Below are 17,495 nucleotides of genomic sequence, written 5' to 3'. Positions count from 1 at the left end.
AATGGACCATATAGTCCAGAACCTTATCCTTCCTCATTTTTGCAGCATTACATAAATTTTTTTAACTGATATTTAATGGATATTATATAGAAAACTTCACAGTCAGACATTATTTGCTGTCTAATGGAAGACAAATTAAAAATTAAGGGAAACCCCATGAGATGATCTGAGGTCCTACCTGTTTGAATCTTCACCTGCTACCAGATGGGCTTCTACCCTGTTGGATTGCACCCTTGGGAGGTGTTGAAGGCACATCTCACCAGGGGATGGCCCAGGGGATGACCAATGACATAATGGAAGGAACAGGTGTTGATTTCATTAAAGAGGTTTGCTGAAAACTCTAATTCTTCTAAACTATAAATTTGAGAAACTCTGAATCACCCTCTGTTTCTGTTACCATAGTAACGGAACAAACTTAGAGTGTCATCTGTCACTGTTCTCCTTAGAGCCAAACAAACTTTATTGTTTCCTGATTTTGTTATGAAATTTGTCTGTTAGAGACACTAGGTTTCAAAAAACAAACATATAATGTTCTTTAGTGTCCTTTATTAAATAATGCTTGGCATTACTTCACAGAGAATTAAATATTTAGAGGATTCTACATTTCTGTTCTAACCAGTTATTTCTTTATGTGAGCAGTTAAACCCACTATGACTCTGCAACCCAACTGGTCTCCAATATTCAGAGGAGAGAGAGTCACTCTGAAATGTGAGATCCATGGAGGTGGAGGAACTAAGTGGACGTATGAATGGAGAACAACCAAGAGAAACTCTGCAACATTCAGTGAATACAGGACCATAAGAGCAGACAGTGACTCCTACAGCTGTAGAGGAAGAACAAACAATGAATTAACTCAATGGAGTAATTCTTTTTCATCAACTGTTTGTGAGTTATCCCTGTATTTTGGAAAATATGTTATGTGAAATGTTTCAATTTGTTTCATCTAACAATTTTTTCTATTAAAACATTCAACTTTGAGCTGTTGTTTTTCTAAATATTTTAGTGTATCTGTTTTAAAGTTTATGCTTAAAGTTTGAATTAAATATTTCGTAACATTAAGGCTTTTATCAGCTTTGTTAGTGTCTAACATGATCACAACGTTGCTACAGGTGAGCCAGATTATGTTGACCAGTAGAGAACAGTTTAGGAAATGTTCTGCCTTTACTCTTTTGTTTTGGATCATATTGGATTAAAATATACATTTTCTTCATTGAACAATATTTTTCAGTGAATACTTTCAAGAACAACATGACAACATAAACATTGTAAAGTTAACATTGGCTATACTTGCAAAATAAAAAAAAAATGTTTTAGTTGCCTACATAAATATGTGAGCCAGATAAATGTGAAAAAAAAAAAAATGAGAATAAAAATATGTTGGTCGGTAAAAAGTTGATCCATTGTTTATGTAAAATGTGGCTTTAAATTCTATGGGGATCACGTCTGATGTATTCCCCTAGCTGAGTGTGAGATTTATGGTGATAAAACACTTCATTAAACAATATTCTGGAGATTTACTTTTTTTCGTTTTTTCCTCAATAGCAGAAAAACCAAGAGCCAAACTGACACCAGAGGAAACAATCATACCAGCAGGGGGCAGTATAACACTGACCTGCTGTGTGCCCAGCTCTGCTGAATGGAAGTTTGACTGGTTCAGACAGAAGTCATGGGATCATGCAGCTCAGTCCATCAGAAACAATGAAACTGATGGATTTCTCAGAGTCTCAGAGGGAGGTATATACAGCTGCAGAGGAGGAAGAGGAGATCCAGTTTTCTACACTGAAAGCAGCAATAAAGTCTCTGTAAGGAAAACTGGTGAGTTTAGTTTCTGTTCATTTTTTAAACAAAAAGTGATTTCAGATTTGTTAAATGGTGGGGTATCTTTTTTTGAAATAATGATATAATAAGCAAAGCATACATTACTTACTGTGTTAAGTATTTTTATGACACAAACAACATGAGATCTCCTCCTGTTGACAGATTCAAGATAAATGGTTGGTCCTTAATTTACCAAATATAGTTGCAATGCTTTTTCTAATCCAATACCTCTCACTGTAATGAGCTCAGAATGTAGGACCCAGAATTCGGGGCGAGACAGGCAGTGGGAAAGTTCAAAGCGTTTATTTAACAGGACAGGTGCGCGGGACTGCTCGTCTGCTGCGGGGCGGATCTCTGCAGAAACGGGAGAATACAGATCAGTGACTGGAAATGGAGCTTAACACGACTTGGAGCAAAGTCACTGACCTGATTCAAAGTTCAGTCCGCTCGCGGAGCTTAGACCGCAGTTGCGGCGGGAGACGCCCCCAGAGTTCCTAGAGAGCGCGCAGCAGACACCGAGCAGCAACAGAGTCCTGAAGGGAAATCCAAGGCCGAAGTCAGTTCCAGGTTCAGAAGGCGGTAGAATCCAGGGTCAGACAGGACAAACAGAGCAGACAGGGGGCAAGGCAAAAACTCGAAATCCTCAGGGCAGAAACTGGTCAATATCAGGGAAACAGGCAGACTACAGATTGCTAGGGAACGTATCACAAAAACACAACAATAACCTGGCGCTGATGGGAGGCAAATACACAACTTAAATAGTAGAGGAACCAGGTGGAAATGATCGGCGATAATCAGCCGCAGAACCAATTAGACAGGGAGCAATGAGCAAAGGAAAAAACCAAACCATCAGCGCCGAGATCATGACACTCACTTATATTGACTTAAATTTGTTATGTTTTTTTTCATTTAGGATCTTATATTTCTTTATTTTATCAGTATCTCCCAATAGTCATAATAAAGCTAAAGGAAAGCAGGTTCTGCAGTGGGATAAAGCTTCAATCATCAAAGCCATGATGCTCTTTCTTTGCATTAGTTGGACTATTCATCTCTAGTTATCTTTCAGTTGTCATATTTCCTGTTTACTAACAATATTACATGTACTAGTGTTCAATTACAATTATGAAGTTTTGGTATCACAAAATTGTCTATATTTAATTGACTCCAAACAGACGTTACATTAATAATGAATATTAAGATCTAACATTTCAATCAAAGTCTAATTCCTCCATCATAGTGCTGATGCTGCCTAATGATTGATTTCAACAGGTGAGCTTCTCCCTGTCCTCTCTGTGTCTCCATCATGGCTGAGTCCTGGACCCTCAGTGACTCTGAGCTGTGAGGTTGAACCTCAGTCTGCAGGATGGAGGTTCTTCTGGTATAAAGCTGTTCCTGATTTATTAACCAGATCCTACAGCTTTAAGCTGCTGACTGACATCACCAACAGAACTGAACTGAACTCCTACATCCTTCATGGACAAAATCACACAGCAGGATATGTGTGCGGAGCAGGAAGAGAAGATCCAGTAGATTTCACTGCTTACAGTAAACTAAAGTTTATCTGGTCTGCAGGTCAGTATTTTTCTCTCTATGCAATAATTAAGCAGGAGCCATGTTTTAATAAGAATTCAAAAAAATGTTAGATATGTATCAGATTTATTGTAGTTTTTACCAGATAAAGTTAACATGGATTCTTGCTAAACGTATCTTATACTGTTTATAGGTAATGAGTGAGAAAATGATGATGCTCAAAGATATCTGTCAAATTTCCGATCATCTACTTTCATTTTTATTCATTACATTTAAAACAAGTCAATCTGATCAATGCTCTTTAAAGATAAGCCTAAAACTACATTACTAAACTAATGATATCCAGTAAAATGTATTAATAAACATCAACATCCAAACTGTTGATTCTTTTTCTGTGATGCTATTCCAGGTTTTTACTGCAGCTTCTTTCAGTTCTTGTTTATTTTGGGGGTTTCTCTCTCAGTCTCCTCTTCAGGAGGTGAAATGCATGATCTGTTGGGTGAAGGTCTGGTGATTGACTGGCCTTTCTAAAACCTTCCACTTTTCCCCTGATTGAGTCCCTTGCTTTGTTAGCAGTGTGCTTTGGGTCTTTGTCCTGCTGTATCATGAAATTCCTCCAGATTAGTTTGGATGCATTTTTCTGAAGATGAGAAGACAGAATGTTTCTGTTCATTTCAGAATTTATTCGGCTGATACCATCATCAGTTACATCATCAATCTATATTCAATTCAATTAAATTCAGTTTATTTATATAGCGCCAAATTCACAACACATGTCATCTCAAGGCACTTTACAGTTCAACCAGATCATACAGTCAAATTGATACAAACTTTTCTATCTAAGGAAAACCAGTTGATTGCATTGACTCATTGACTCAAATACAATCCCTCACACTAAGCATGCTTGTAGCGACAGTGGAGAGGAAAAAACTCCCTTTGAACAGGAAGAAACCTCCAGCAGAACCAGGCTCAGAGTGAGCGGCCATCTGCTGAGGCCGACTTGGGTTCATGGAGAAAGAAGCAGAGACACAAAAAGCAGCTGTAAAGGCGGGCCTGTCCAGAAAACACACAGCCAGGCAGACGAGCTCCGAGCCAGCTCCCATGTAAGAGGACGAAGAGAGCACATCCAGCCAGTCACTATCAGAGAAACAGGACCACACTGGAAAACAGGCCGATCTCCAGCATCTATAAACAAGGGTGTTGATTGAAGCAGCACAGCTGGTATTTCGTTCCAGGATGGCGTCACAGCCAAACAGGAACAGACGAGGCAAAGCTACCCAAAAGTCGAAACCTATAGCAGCATAACTATAGAGATAGCTCAGGAAAACCTGAGCCACTCTAACTATAAGCTTTATCAAAAAGGAAAGTTTTAAGCCTACCTTTAAAAGTAGACAGGGTGTCTGCCTCACGGACTAAAACTGGTAGTTGGTTCCACAGGAGAGGAGCCTGATAACTAAAAGATCTGTCTCCCATTCTATTTTTAGAAATTCTAGGAACCACTAGCAAACCTGCAGATTGGGAGCGAAGTGCTCTGTTAGGAACATAAGGAACAATCAGATCTCTGATATAAGATGGAGCTTGGCCATTTAAGGCTTTATATGTGAGAAGGAGGATTTTAAATTCTATTCTGGATTTAACAGGAAGCCAATGAAGAGAAGCCAGGATAGGAGAGATATGATCTCTCTTTTTAATTTTCATCAGAACTCTGGCTGCAGCATTTTGGATCAGCTGATGGCTTTTAACTACAGCTTGTGGACTTCCTGATAGTAAAGAATTACAATAGTCCAGCTTTGAAGTAACAAATGCATGGACTAGTTTCTCAGCATCACCCCTGGACAGGATATTTCTAGTTCTTGCAATATTCCTCAGATGATAGAAGGAAATTCTTGAAACCTCTTTGATATGGGATTTAAATGACAGGTCCTGATCAAAAACAACACCAAGATTTTTTACTTTATTATCTAAAATCAGTTTAATCCCATCCAAAGGAAGTGACTGACTAATCAGCTTCTTTTTCAAAGACTCTGGTCCAAAGACTATAGCTTCTGTTTTGTCTGCATTCAGAAGGAGAAAGTTAAGAGTCATCCAGGTTTTTATGTCTTCAAGACATGCCTGTAATTTATGTAATGGGTTAGCTTCATCTGGATTTATAGACAGATATAGCTGGGTATCATCAGCATAACAGTGAAAATGAATCCCATGCTGTCTAATAACTTAACCGATTGTTGCAGAAGCTGCCATGTAGTACAAAGCATGAAATTAATCTACTTTTCATGAAATTACCTCCACCGTGCCTCACAGATGAGTTTCTAATTTCCGATCATAAGTGGGTCATTTTTTTCGCCACACTTTTGTCTTTCCATCACTTTGGTAGAGATTAATCTTCGGCTCATCAGTCCATAAGATTGTGTTGCAGAACTTTTGGGGCCCATCTCTTTCTAAATTTCATTGCTGCTGTCCAGACTATCTCCATCTGAATTAAGTTATATTTTCTGTGATATCTCTGTATCTAAGTAACTCTAACTGACCATTACCACTTTAAAACATAGCGCTTTCTGCTGCACTTTTCTACTGAGCACCTATCAGTTTCACAAGGTTTTATTTCTGGTAGTAAGGAGTAGCTAGTCTAAGCTAGCGCTAGCTTAGCATCACTATGGCGTCTCTTTCTCCCTCCCCTGCTTCTTTTCCAACTCTTCCTTCTTCCTCTCCTTTCTCCTGCTCTCTGTGTCAGATATTCAGTTATTCCTCTGCCTCCTTTAATGATAATGGTATGTATAATAAGTATAGAATTTTTGTAGCTTTGGAGGCGAGGGTGTCAGAGTTAGAATTCAGGTTTCAGTCTGTTGAACATCCTGGAGTAAAAGTGGGCCCCCCACGTAGCCGTCCTCCAAAAGTGCCTGAGCAGCCAGGCGATTGGGTAACTGTACGTAGAAAGCGTAGACGTGGATCTCTGCCCACTGGTCACCACCAACCCGTTCATGTTTCTAACTGGTTTTCCCCACTCAGTGACACACCCACTGAGAAGCCCACTCTAGTGATTGGCAGCTCCAAAGTCAGAAACGTGGCGTTAGAGACACCAGGGACCATAGTCAAATGTTTGCCTACCTGAAACTGCTGCCTAAGTATAAGGTTAAATACAGTAAGATTGTTATTTACGCTGGCGGTAATGACATCCGGTTACGCCATTCGGAGGTCACTAAAATTAGTGTTGCTTCGGTCTGTAAGTTTGCCAAAACAATGTTGGACTCCATAATTTTCTCTGGTCCCCTCCCTGATCTGACTAGTGATGAAGTGTTTAGCCGCATGTCGTCTTTCAACCACTGGTTGTCTAGGTGGTGTCCTGAAAACAACGTGGGCTACATTAATAATTGGCAATCCTTTTGGGGAAAGCCTGGTCTGATTCGGAGAGACGGCATCTGTTGTGGAAAAAGTATTCAACTATTCATCCTAGTTAAATAAGCAGAGATCGATGGATTTGGCACATTTATTCATATCTTTGCAAAGAGAGAAAAGTTCATCATACAGCCCTTGTGGCACAGCATTCTGAGTCAAAAGAAATTACAGACACTTTGGTTAACATTAACATGCTATGAATAAAACTTGAGAAAGAATCTGGTTTGTTATGGGCAGTGGTGTCAAAAGTACACACATTTGTTACTTAAGTAGAAGTATAGATACTGCAGTTTAAGTTGAAGTATGAAGTATTGACCTCTTTACTCAAGTAAAAGTGAAAAAGTTTGTGCTCCAAAAAATACTTAAAGTAACCTTTAAAAAAAAAAAAACAGCCAGATGCCACTACATGAATTGAAAGCTCAATTTTTCGACTAGTTTGAAAAATTCTTTGAGATAGGGCCAAGGATGATGGAGGTCTTGTTGGTCTCCGTCTCAATCTCCCGATACGCTCTCGCCTGTGTCCGACCTTTAAGACATTTCAAGATCTTTTTCTGAATCCAACATTGTAGCATGGCATAGACAATTCACATTTGCAGTTTGAAGAACACCTGCTTGCTTCTGATGATTTCCTTTGGCTAATCAATGAGCGTTTGTGTTATATGACTCATCCAATTGCACTAGTTTTCACTAGATGTGGATGGTGCCATTGATCTGCATTGGATGGCGCACTTGATGTGAAATACATATTTATAAACATTAAACCAGGGGTAACAAATTAAAAATAAGCGGGTTCCGAATAAAGGAAATCATCAACCAGTAAAGTTTTCCGAGACATTTTTATAGATCTGTTACTTTACACAGAAATTAACACTGAAATAAAATGAGGTGTTTATGCATTCATGTTATACATTGAATTTTGAAATAAAAACAAATAGAAATTGCCAAACATTGCATCCTATGCCATCTCAGAGAAGTTGACACTTGTATGACTGTATTCCTGTATATCCATCAGCAGTTAAAGGACAAGAGTTGCAAATGCAAATTCTGCCCTTTCTGACCTTTGGCATTCTAGCTGTTAATTTGTTGAGGTAATCCGGAGAAATTGCACCCCACGCTTCCAGAAGCAGCTCCCACAAGTTGGATTGGTTGGATGGGCACTTCTTGCACTTCAGCTCAAAGGGGTTCAGATCTGGGGACTGCGCTAGCCACTCCATTACTGATAGAATACCAGCTGCCTGCTTCTGCTCTAAAAAGTTCTTACACAATTTGGAGGTGTGTTTAGGGTCATTGTCCTGTTGTAAGATGAAACTGGCTCCAATCAAGCGCTGTCCACTGGGTATGGCATGGCGTTGCAAAATGGAATGATAGCCTTCCTTATTCAGAATCCCTTTTATCCTGTACAAATCTCCCACCTTACCAGGACCAAAACAACCCCAGACCATCACATTACCTCCACCATGCTTAACAGATGGTGTCAGGCATTCTTCCAGCATCTTTTTATTTGTTTTGCGTCTCACAAACTTTCTTCATGATCCAAACACCTCAAACTTGGATTCATCCATCCACAACACTTTTTTTCCAGTCTTCCTCTGTCCAATGTCTGTGTTCTTTTGCCCATCTTAATCTTTTTCTTTTATTGGCCAGTCTCAGATATGGCTTTTTCTTTGCCACTCTGCCCTGAAGCCCAGAATCCCGCAGCCGCCTCTTCACTGTAGATGTTGACACTGGTGTTTTGCGGGTACTATTTAATGAAGATGCCAGTTGGGGAAACTAGAGACTCTAATGTACTTATCTTCTTGCTCAGTTGTGCAACGCGGCCTGCCACTTATTTTTCTACTCTGGTTAGAGCCTGTTTGTGCTGTCCTCTGAAGGGAGTAGTACACACTGTTGTAGGAAATTTTCAATTTCTTAGAAATGTCTCGCATGGAATAGCCTTTATTTCTAAGAACAAGAATAGACTGTCGAGTTTCAGATGAAAGTTCTCTTTTTCTGGCCATTTTGAGTGTTTAATTGACCCCACAAATGTGATGCTCCAGAAACTCAATCTGCTCAAAGGAAGGTCAGTTTTGTAGCTTCTGTAACGAGCTAAACTGTTTTCAGATGTGTGAACATGATTGTACAAGGTTTTTTAATAATCAATTAGCCTTCTGAGCCATTGAGTAAACACATTGTACCATTAGAACACTGGAGTGATAGTTGCTGGAAATGGGCCTCTATACAACTATGTAGATATTGCACCAAACATTTGCAGCTAGAATAGACGTTTACCTCATTAGAAATGTATAGAGTGTTTTTCTTTAAACTTAAGACTAGTTTAAAGTTATCTTCAATGAAAACTACAGTGCTTTTCCTTCAAAAATAAGGACATTTCAATGTGACCCCAAACTTTTGAACGGTAGTTTATAATACAAGGGAAATCTAAATTTTCCGACAACACATCCATCCCACTTTTGATGGTTCAGCTCTTCTTTCTAGGAATCTGGCCAAATGTATTAGTCTTCCAAAACCCTGACCACCCAGGGTGCAGACCAGTAAGCAGAGTTTTAGTTATCTCCTATCTCTGCAGCTTCTCTATTGTTACCCACTCTTTACTCCATCCAGAGAGTGTCTTGCCCACGACCAAATCTAATAAATTAGCAAAGATCCCAAAGGGGTACATCCTGATAATCTAATTGAAATTAAAATAACTCCAATTGGGGAAAAAGTTAAAATGATTAAATATGGTCTGTTTAACATAAGATCTCTTTCCTCTTAAAATCTGAAAGTTAATTACTTGATTTGTGATAATCACATTGATTTATGTGGCCTTACAGAAACCTGGCTGCAGCAAGAGGATTATGTGAGCATAAATAAGGCAACTCCTTCAAGCTATTTAAATTTTCACATACCTAGAAGTTCTGGGCGAGGAAGAGGAGTAGCAAAAATCTTTCAGTCTGACTGACTGATTACTCCAAAGGCAGTTAATAATTACAACTCTTTTGAACATTTAACCCTTAATTTCCCTCATCCAAATTGCAAAGTAAGAAATACTCTTCTTTGTATTGTCCACCAGGTCCTCACTCTAAATTTTTAGATGAGTTTTCAGAGTTCCTTTCTGATTTGGTATTAAATACTGACAAGGTCATCATAGTGGGAGATTTTTAAAATCCATGGCGTCATTGAAGGCGATACCTTATTAGCAGCCTTTACCAAAGGCTTCTAAGGTTGCTATAATTAAACCACTGCTTAAGAAACGTCCCTTGACCTAGATGAATTGGTCAATTATAGACCTATATCTAATCTTCCTTTCTTATCTAAAATTCTTGAAAGTAGTTGCAAACCAAGTGTGCAATCACTTACACCATTATGAACTTTTTGAAGAGTTTCAGTCTGACTTTAGAGCTCATCATAGCCCTGAAACAGCTCTGGTGAAGGTTGCTAATGATATTTTCATGGCCTCAGATAATGGACTTGTATCTGTGCTTGTCCTGTTGGGTCTCAGTGCTGGATTTGATACAGTTAACCATAATATTCTTTTAGAAAGACTTGAATATGTAGTTGGAATTAAAGGAACAGCAGTAGAGTGGTTTAAATGTTATCTATCTGATCGATTTCAGTTTGTTCACGTTAATAAAAAATCTTCCTCATGCTCCAAAGTTACCTGTGGAGTACCACAGGGATCAGTGCTAGGACCAATTCTCTATACTTTATATATGCTCCCAATGGGTTGAGTTATTAGACAGCATGGGATTCATTTTCACTGTTATGCTGATGATACCCAGCTATATCTGTCTATAAATCCAAATGAAGCTAACCCATTACATAAATTACAGGCATGTCTTGAAGACATAAAAAACCTTAATGATCTTAATAATCTTAATTTTCTCCTTCTGAATGCAGACAAAACAGAAGTTATCGTCTTTGGACCAGAGTCTTTGAAAAAGAAGCTGATTAGCCAGTCACTTCAGTTGGATGGGATTAAACTGATTTCAGATAATAAAGTAAAAAATCTTGGTGTTGTTTTTGATTAGGACCTGTCATTTAAATCCCCTATCACAGAGGTTTCTAGAATTCCCTTCTTTCATCTGCGGAATATTTCAAAACTTAGAAATATCCTGTCCATTGGTGATGCTGAGAAACTAGTCCATGCATTTGTTACTTCAGGCTGGACTATTGTAATTTTTTACTAACAGGAAATACACAAACTGTAGATAAAAGTCTCCAGCTGATCCAAAATGCTGCAGCCAGAGTTCTAATAAAAATTAAAAAGAGATACCATATATCTCTTATCCTAGCTTCTCTTCATTGGCTTCTCACATATTAAGCCTTAAAGGAATAGTACACCCAAAACATGATTAGCCTTCATTTTCTACTCACCCCGATGCTGAACAACACTCTGGAGTACTTTTTTGATATCTCAAATGCATCTGGAGATCTGGGAGGCTTCTTGCTGTCTGCTGACATTCAAATAATGGAGGTCTATGGCGCCCGAGGCAGAAAGGTCCATAAAAGTCCACAAAAAACGTGTCAATATTCCTCCATACTGCTCGTCCAATGTATTCCAAGTGTCCTGAGTGGGTAGCGTCCATAATTTACTCGAAACGAAGTCATTTAGAATGTTTTTAGAGCATAAACAGTAGTGTATAGGATTTCCTAAAAGCGCGCGCCTGCGAGTTCACGAGCCTACGGAAACCGCGGCAGACCAAACCAGATGAAAGTGCGCATTCAGCGTCTGCTCTGCCGATAATGCAAGCGTAGAAGAAGAAATGTGCTGTTTACCTGTGCAAAGAAAGAAACAACGAAAGAAAAATGTCTGAGGACTTCAGTGTTGAGGAAGAGCATGAGTTCTTTGCCGAGCTGAATGCTCGGCAAAGAACAGATGAACACATCTTATTCTTGTGTGCTCATAAACATCAGAAAGCTTCTCGTCAGTTCACTGTGCAACTCCTCATAAAATATCTTCTCAAGGAAAGGAGGAGTAAGTTTAATTGGCAAGTACTGGCAATCTTGAAATCCTTTCAGAAGAATTCTCCCAACTGCTTTCCAAGAGGCAGCAGAGAAATCATTCCTAAGAAAGGGCAGTTTGAAAGTTGTTCCAAACGTACAACATTCAGAAAACTCTGCCCAGAAGCTGCTGTAGACATCTCTGATCATACCAGATTCGCTACCCTTCTCTAATGAGAAGGGTAGCATGTTTTATTCACGATTTCAGGGTCAGAAAAGGCCTCTATCATTTCATTAAAGCTATTTGAGTAGTGCAAGACCACAACTGTTTCAGGCAACAGATTAAGAGGAATTTCAGGTAACATAATTATTGGCACCATAAAAGGTTATGGAATCGCTGATGACAACTGTTCTTGTTTCTTGACTTGAGTATTCTCCGGTTGCTGAAGAATCTGTGAGAACTTCTTCAGAAAAAATGAACACATCTGGAACAGTGACATGGACCTCATCTGTGGATCCTGGCAATGATGTATTTTCACTGATGGTTCTTTAATGGCCTCAATATCTTGTACATCAGGCTGAGGAACAGCTTTGGCACAGGCATGGTTGTTATCATCAGACTCTTCACTTAACTTTGATTTTAGTTGAGTTGATATATAGAAGCGCAGAAGTGGGAGTTTAACTGTATTGTATAACATTTCAATGGTGATATCCTTGGGAAAAGGATTTTGCTTGAAATCCCAAACATCAAATTCAAAATCACATTTATGACCTTTGCTGTATTTTCCATCTGGAAAGAATCGTGACTTTCCTTCTTTTAGTATCTCAGTACATCCTGCATGAATGTTGACAGAGATATTCCTTGTCCCCCCTCCTTGCTTTGCTCTGACCTGTTTGGTCATTTTGCTATTTTGTGAACCCATCCTATTTCAGTATTCCTTGTTGATGTTTTTGCTCTAGCTTTTTTTGTTTTGTTTGGGGTTTCTGGCTCCTCTTCTCCAGTTTGGTTATCCTTTCTAAGCTTAAGCTTCTCCATTAGCTTTCAAAAAGTCCCTGCTTCTGCTTTGCAGAGTATATTTGACGTTTGCAAAATATGAACAAAGCAATCCAGTCTCCATATGATGGAAGATAGTTTGCTAGCTGAGCATCTTCCATTAGCAGGATGACCTCTCTGTCAATCTGTGAATAGAAAAGACATATATCTTTAAAAATAAGATGTTACAGTACAATACCCAGGAATAGAATAGGGGAGAAAGGAATCGTAAACATTTTGTTAAATTCCAAGGAAAAAAAATTTCTGATTTCATTGCTCTGTAATGGAAGTTATGACAAGGGGATCCCTGTTAATAAATATGAAAATAATACTAATATGAATGAACTAAAAATCACAGTGTAGGTGGAGGAGAAAATAGGACAGCAACAAAAATTACATCAATGCTAAACAATTTATCCTTGCATATACACTATATTGCCAAAAGTATTTGCTCACCCATCCAAATTATTGGAATCAGGTGTTCCAATCACTTCCATGGCCACAGGTGTATAAATTCAAGCACCTAGGCATGCAGACTGTTTTTACAAACATTTGTGAAAGAATGGGTCGCTCTCAGGAGCTCAGTGAATTCCAGCGTGGAACTGTGATAGGATGCCACCTGTGCAACAAATCCAGTCGTGAAATTTCCTCGCTCCTAAATATTCCACAGTCAACTGTCAGCTGTATTATAAGAAAATGGAAGTGTTTGGGAACGACAGCAACTCAGCCACGAAGTGGTAGGCCACGTAAACTGACGGAGCGGGGTCAGCGGATGCTGACGCGCATAGTGCGAAGAGGTCGCCAACTTTCTGCAGAGTCAATCACTACAGACCTCCAAACTTCATGTGGCCTTCAGATTAGCTATAGAACAGTGCGCAGAGAGCTTCATGGAATGGGTTTCCATGGTCGAGCAGCTGCATCCAAGCCATACATCACCAAGTGCAATGCAAAGCGTCGGATGCGGTGGTGTAAAGCACGCCGCCACTGGACTCTAGAGCAGTGGAGACGCGTTCTCTGGAGTGACGAATCGCGCTTCTCCATCTGGCAATCTGATGGACGGGTCTGGGTTTGGCGGTTGCCAGGAGAACGGTACTTGTCTGACTGCATTGTGCCAAGTGTAAAGTTTGGTGGAGGGGGGATTATGGTGTGGGGTTGTTTTTCAGGAGCTGGGCTTGGCCCCTTAGTTCCAGTGAAAGGAACTCTGAATGCTTCAGCATACCAAGACATTTTGGACAATTCCATGCTCCCAACTTTGTGGGAACAGTTTGGAGCTGGCCCCTTCCTCTTCCAACATGACTGTGCACCAGTGCACAAAGCAAGGTCCATAAAGACATGGATGACAGAGTCTGGTGTGGATGAACTTGACTGGCCTGCACAGAGTCCTGACCTCAACCCGATAGAACACCTTTGGGATGAATTAGAGCGGAGACTGAGAGCCAGGCCTTCTCGTCCAACATCAGTGTGCGACCTCACAAATGCGCTTCTGGAAGAATGGTCAAAAATTCCCATAAACACACTCCTAAACCTTGTGGACAGCCTTCCCAGAAGAGTTGAAGCTGTTCTAGCTGCAAAGGGTGGACCGACGTCATATTGAACCCTATGGATTAGGAACGGGATGTCACTTAAGCTCATATGTGAGTCAAGGCAGGTGAGCAAATACTTTTGGCAATATAGTGTACATGCTGTGTAAGAAATGTATGGCTCCTTCTGTGACAGACTGCTGCACCTCAGGTGCAAATAGGATCACCATCGCAATGCCACTGCTGCTGTTAGAACATAAACTGTTTCATCATGAGAAAAAGGTTATGTACTCCAAGTGCCCTCTTGTGACAGTATCAAAGAACTCTCATAATGACAGTATGCTCATGTTGTGCCATATGCCATGATCATACTTTTTGGACATTGGGAAGCAGTGTCCATATTTCATCCTGATAGGATGACCAGAGAAGAAAACAAAGCTTTGGTGAATAACAGCTGGGGGACTTCTGCAGCCCCCCTTTTTCAGCCAAAGCAGTCACATGGGAGCCACCAAAGGTGTGAAAACCTACCCCCTCCCTGTGAGGACAGAGAAAACCACAAAGCACACAGGATTCTGCCTCTTTTGCCTCTTCTCTTTTGCCTCTCCTGCTCCAGCACCTCTCTCCTGGTCCCTTCCGCTCCTGCGCTCAAAGCTGGGGCCCACTGTGGCCCACAGTGGAGATGCAGGCCCCAGGGGAACCAGATCCCCAGAACCATCAAGGATGAGTCGAACCCTTCAGAACCAAACTGCTGCAAACAGAACTTTTGCAACACATATCTCTTGAGTTTCAGAACTTACAGAGCTAAACTGGGTGAAGACCTTGCCCTGGTGTGAGACTGAGGGGACCCCTGCTGTGAGACTGAGACAAAGGAACCCCTGACTGCAGAGCTGCAAAACTGGATGAAACTCAAGCTTTCCAAACGGACATGGAAAAAGGTTTGCAGGTCTGGCATGATTAGGGACAGAACAAGCAATGTGTCTTTTGATGATGCTAATCATATCGTGTGTTTACTGCTGAGTAAAGACAACGCTAATTGATGCTAAAGAATGGACTGCATGCTACGCTATGCTACAGGAATATGTGTTGAGCTGTTGCTAAAGCTTAGACCAGCTTTATTCACTAAGGATTTAAACACTGATATAACATTAGTGTTAATATGTTCCTCAAATGCTCATTATATTTCCATTACCAAGTCTGACCAAGAGTCATTTAGTGGAATCCTGATGTCTATTCGCTGCTAGCTATTTCAAAGAGGGTAAACAATCATTTAGCTAAAGGTTATTGGTTCTTGATTAAGCAAATCATTTAAAACATTATTTGGCCAAATAATGTTTTTTTCACCTCATGGATTTGCATTGTAAATTGGTCTGAAAATATTCCAATTTCTTTAAAATTAGTGAAAAGATCATATCCCAAATTCTTCCAGATAAACTTTGGTTTCAAACACAGAATCCATCTTAAACTGTAATATGGTTTTCAACCGTTTTCCCCTTCCTCTTTGTACATAGTAGTTAGTTTAGTTTAGTTGAGTTTTACTAGTCTTAGTTGAGAGTGTTAAACTGAAATATGTTTGACGTGGAGCTGAATGATTTTTGTTAATAAAATCTTATATTTTGAACAGAAGTTGTGGTGAATTTATTCCATGTATGTGCAGAAATAACTGTTTGACCATGATTAGTGCTCAAATCACTCTTTCATCTATTGTCCCAACACACAGTTAGTAGGACTGTGTGTCATAAACAGTATATAACAGCTGAAATAATATCTGATTAAATAAGATATTTTACCACCCCTATAGGGGAGGGCAATAAACATCTTAAAGTATCAGAAACATAAATTCCCAGCGGGCTGGGAATAGAATTTAACTATAGAATCACAACATAAATATGGCGTCCCTGGGTGGGCCCATTAATTGTAACATTTATTTAGCGTCCCATGCTACTGGGCTCATTGAATGTAACATTTAATTGGTGTCTCAGTTTGGTGGTCATCGAATATAACAGTCATTCTGCACATATATGAGAATAAACTTAGAGCCATTATTGAAAACCGTGTGAAAGCATTAACATCAGCTCTCACCAATCAATAATGAAATTTTAAACTCACAACTTAAGAATCCAATACTAAATGTCTTAGCTTATATGAGAAGAAAATATAACCTTTGACATTCTTGGAGCATCAAAATATATAAAATTTTACTAAATCTAATAACTCCAAAATATCTCTTCAGCTGGTGATAACCAACTTTACTTCAAAGCAAAACTCAGATGATTCAAATCAATCTGATCACTTTGGTCCAACTAAAACTAAAAGATTTAACACCCAAGTTAATGTTATCGTTCGACCAAAATTTAGGCACATCTATAGCTAGATGCTGCTTTTTGTGGTTTCTATAACCACATCCCAAAAACGAAAACTCCCAAGTTATGCTATTTCAAAGTCACCTCCAGTCCAAAATAGGTTAGATGCCTCGAAATTTAACCTAAATCCCTTTGTCTATTAGTCTGATAAGACTCTTAAACACTTATTTTATATTGTGTAGAACAAGATTTGTTGCCAGATTTAACGTAAGTTAATCTGTGGTCCTACCCGACCAAAAGGGGGTGGATTCAAATTAAATTGCTTAAAATCTCTTAAAGAAAGGTGAATCATAAGCTAAATTGCTAGTAAAACCTTAAAGGTTAGGCTTTGCGCCAAACTGCTTATAAATCCTCCAAGACAGGTAAAGCATGCGCTAAAATAGCTAATAAATCCTAAAACAAGGTGTAGCATTTTTAACACTGAAAGAAAAGTGTTTCTTTGATATCACAGAAAAGGGTGAAGCATAAGCTAAATTGCTTGTAAGTCCTTAAAAGGTAAGCTTTGTGCCAAACTGCTTATAAATCCTCAGAGACAGGTAAAGCATGCGCTAAAATAGCTGGTAAATCCTAAACAAGGTGTAGCATTTCTAACACTGAAAGAAAAGTGTTTCTTTGATATCACAGGTTTAAAGATAACCTGTGACCCGTTTCTACACACATAAAAATAAGTCCTTACAATATGTATATGTAAATATACAAGTATAGTGGGTACTGACTGGATTGTGTTCTTTTGAAATTTCTTCATAACTTGTGTTTTTGTGCCATCAGCTGAAAATGGATCCAAGCATCCTCAATTCTGGGCACACCATTGACCCCATAGGCATAGAGAAACAGAAACAAATTGTTGCAAAGCTTATCCACTTATTTCCAGAAAAGCAGGATAACCTAAACAATTTAACCTCAGCCTATGTGAAGAAA

The 17,495-nt window shown here is 39.4% G+C and overlaps 1 protein-coding gene across 1 annotated transcript in view; it reads left to right on the top strand.

Annotated features, from left to right (window-relative positions):
* The first annotated feature begins 650 nt into the window (after positions 1-650).
* Positions 651-17,495, top strand: part of LOC119796604 (Fc receptor-like protein 5) — a 72,884-nt gene continuing 56,039 nt past the window's right edge. Inside the window, exons 1-3 of the mRNA XM_038305231.1 lie at positions 651-825; positions 1,543-1,815; positions 3,088-3,390. Coding sequence (XP_038161159.1) covers positions 651-825; positions 1,543-1,815; positions 3,088-3,390 — 751 coding nt within the window. The remainder of the gene's footprint in view (positions 826-1,542; positions 1,816-3,087; positions 3,391-17,495) is intronic.

This window comes from Cyprinodon tularosa, unplaced genomic scaffold, assembly GCF_016077235.1.
Source record: "Cyprinodon tularosa strain WSP-4 unplaced genomic scaffold, ASM1607723v1 ctg553, whole genome shotgun sequence".
In the NCBI taxonomy this organism is placed as follows: Eukaryota; Metazoa; Chordata; class Actinopteri; order Cyprinodontiformes; family Cyprinodontidae; genus Cyprinodon; species Cyprinodon tularosa.
Note: the sequence above shows the minus strand (reverse complement) of the source record. Positions and strands in the feature narration are given on the sequence as shown.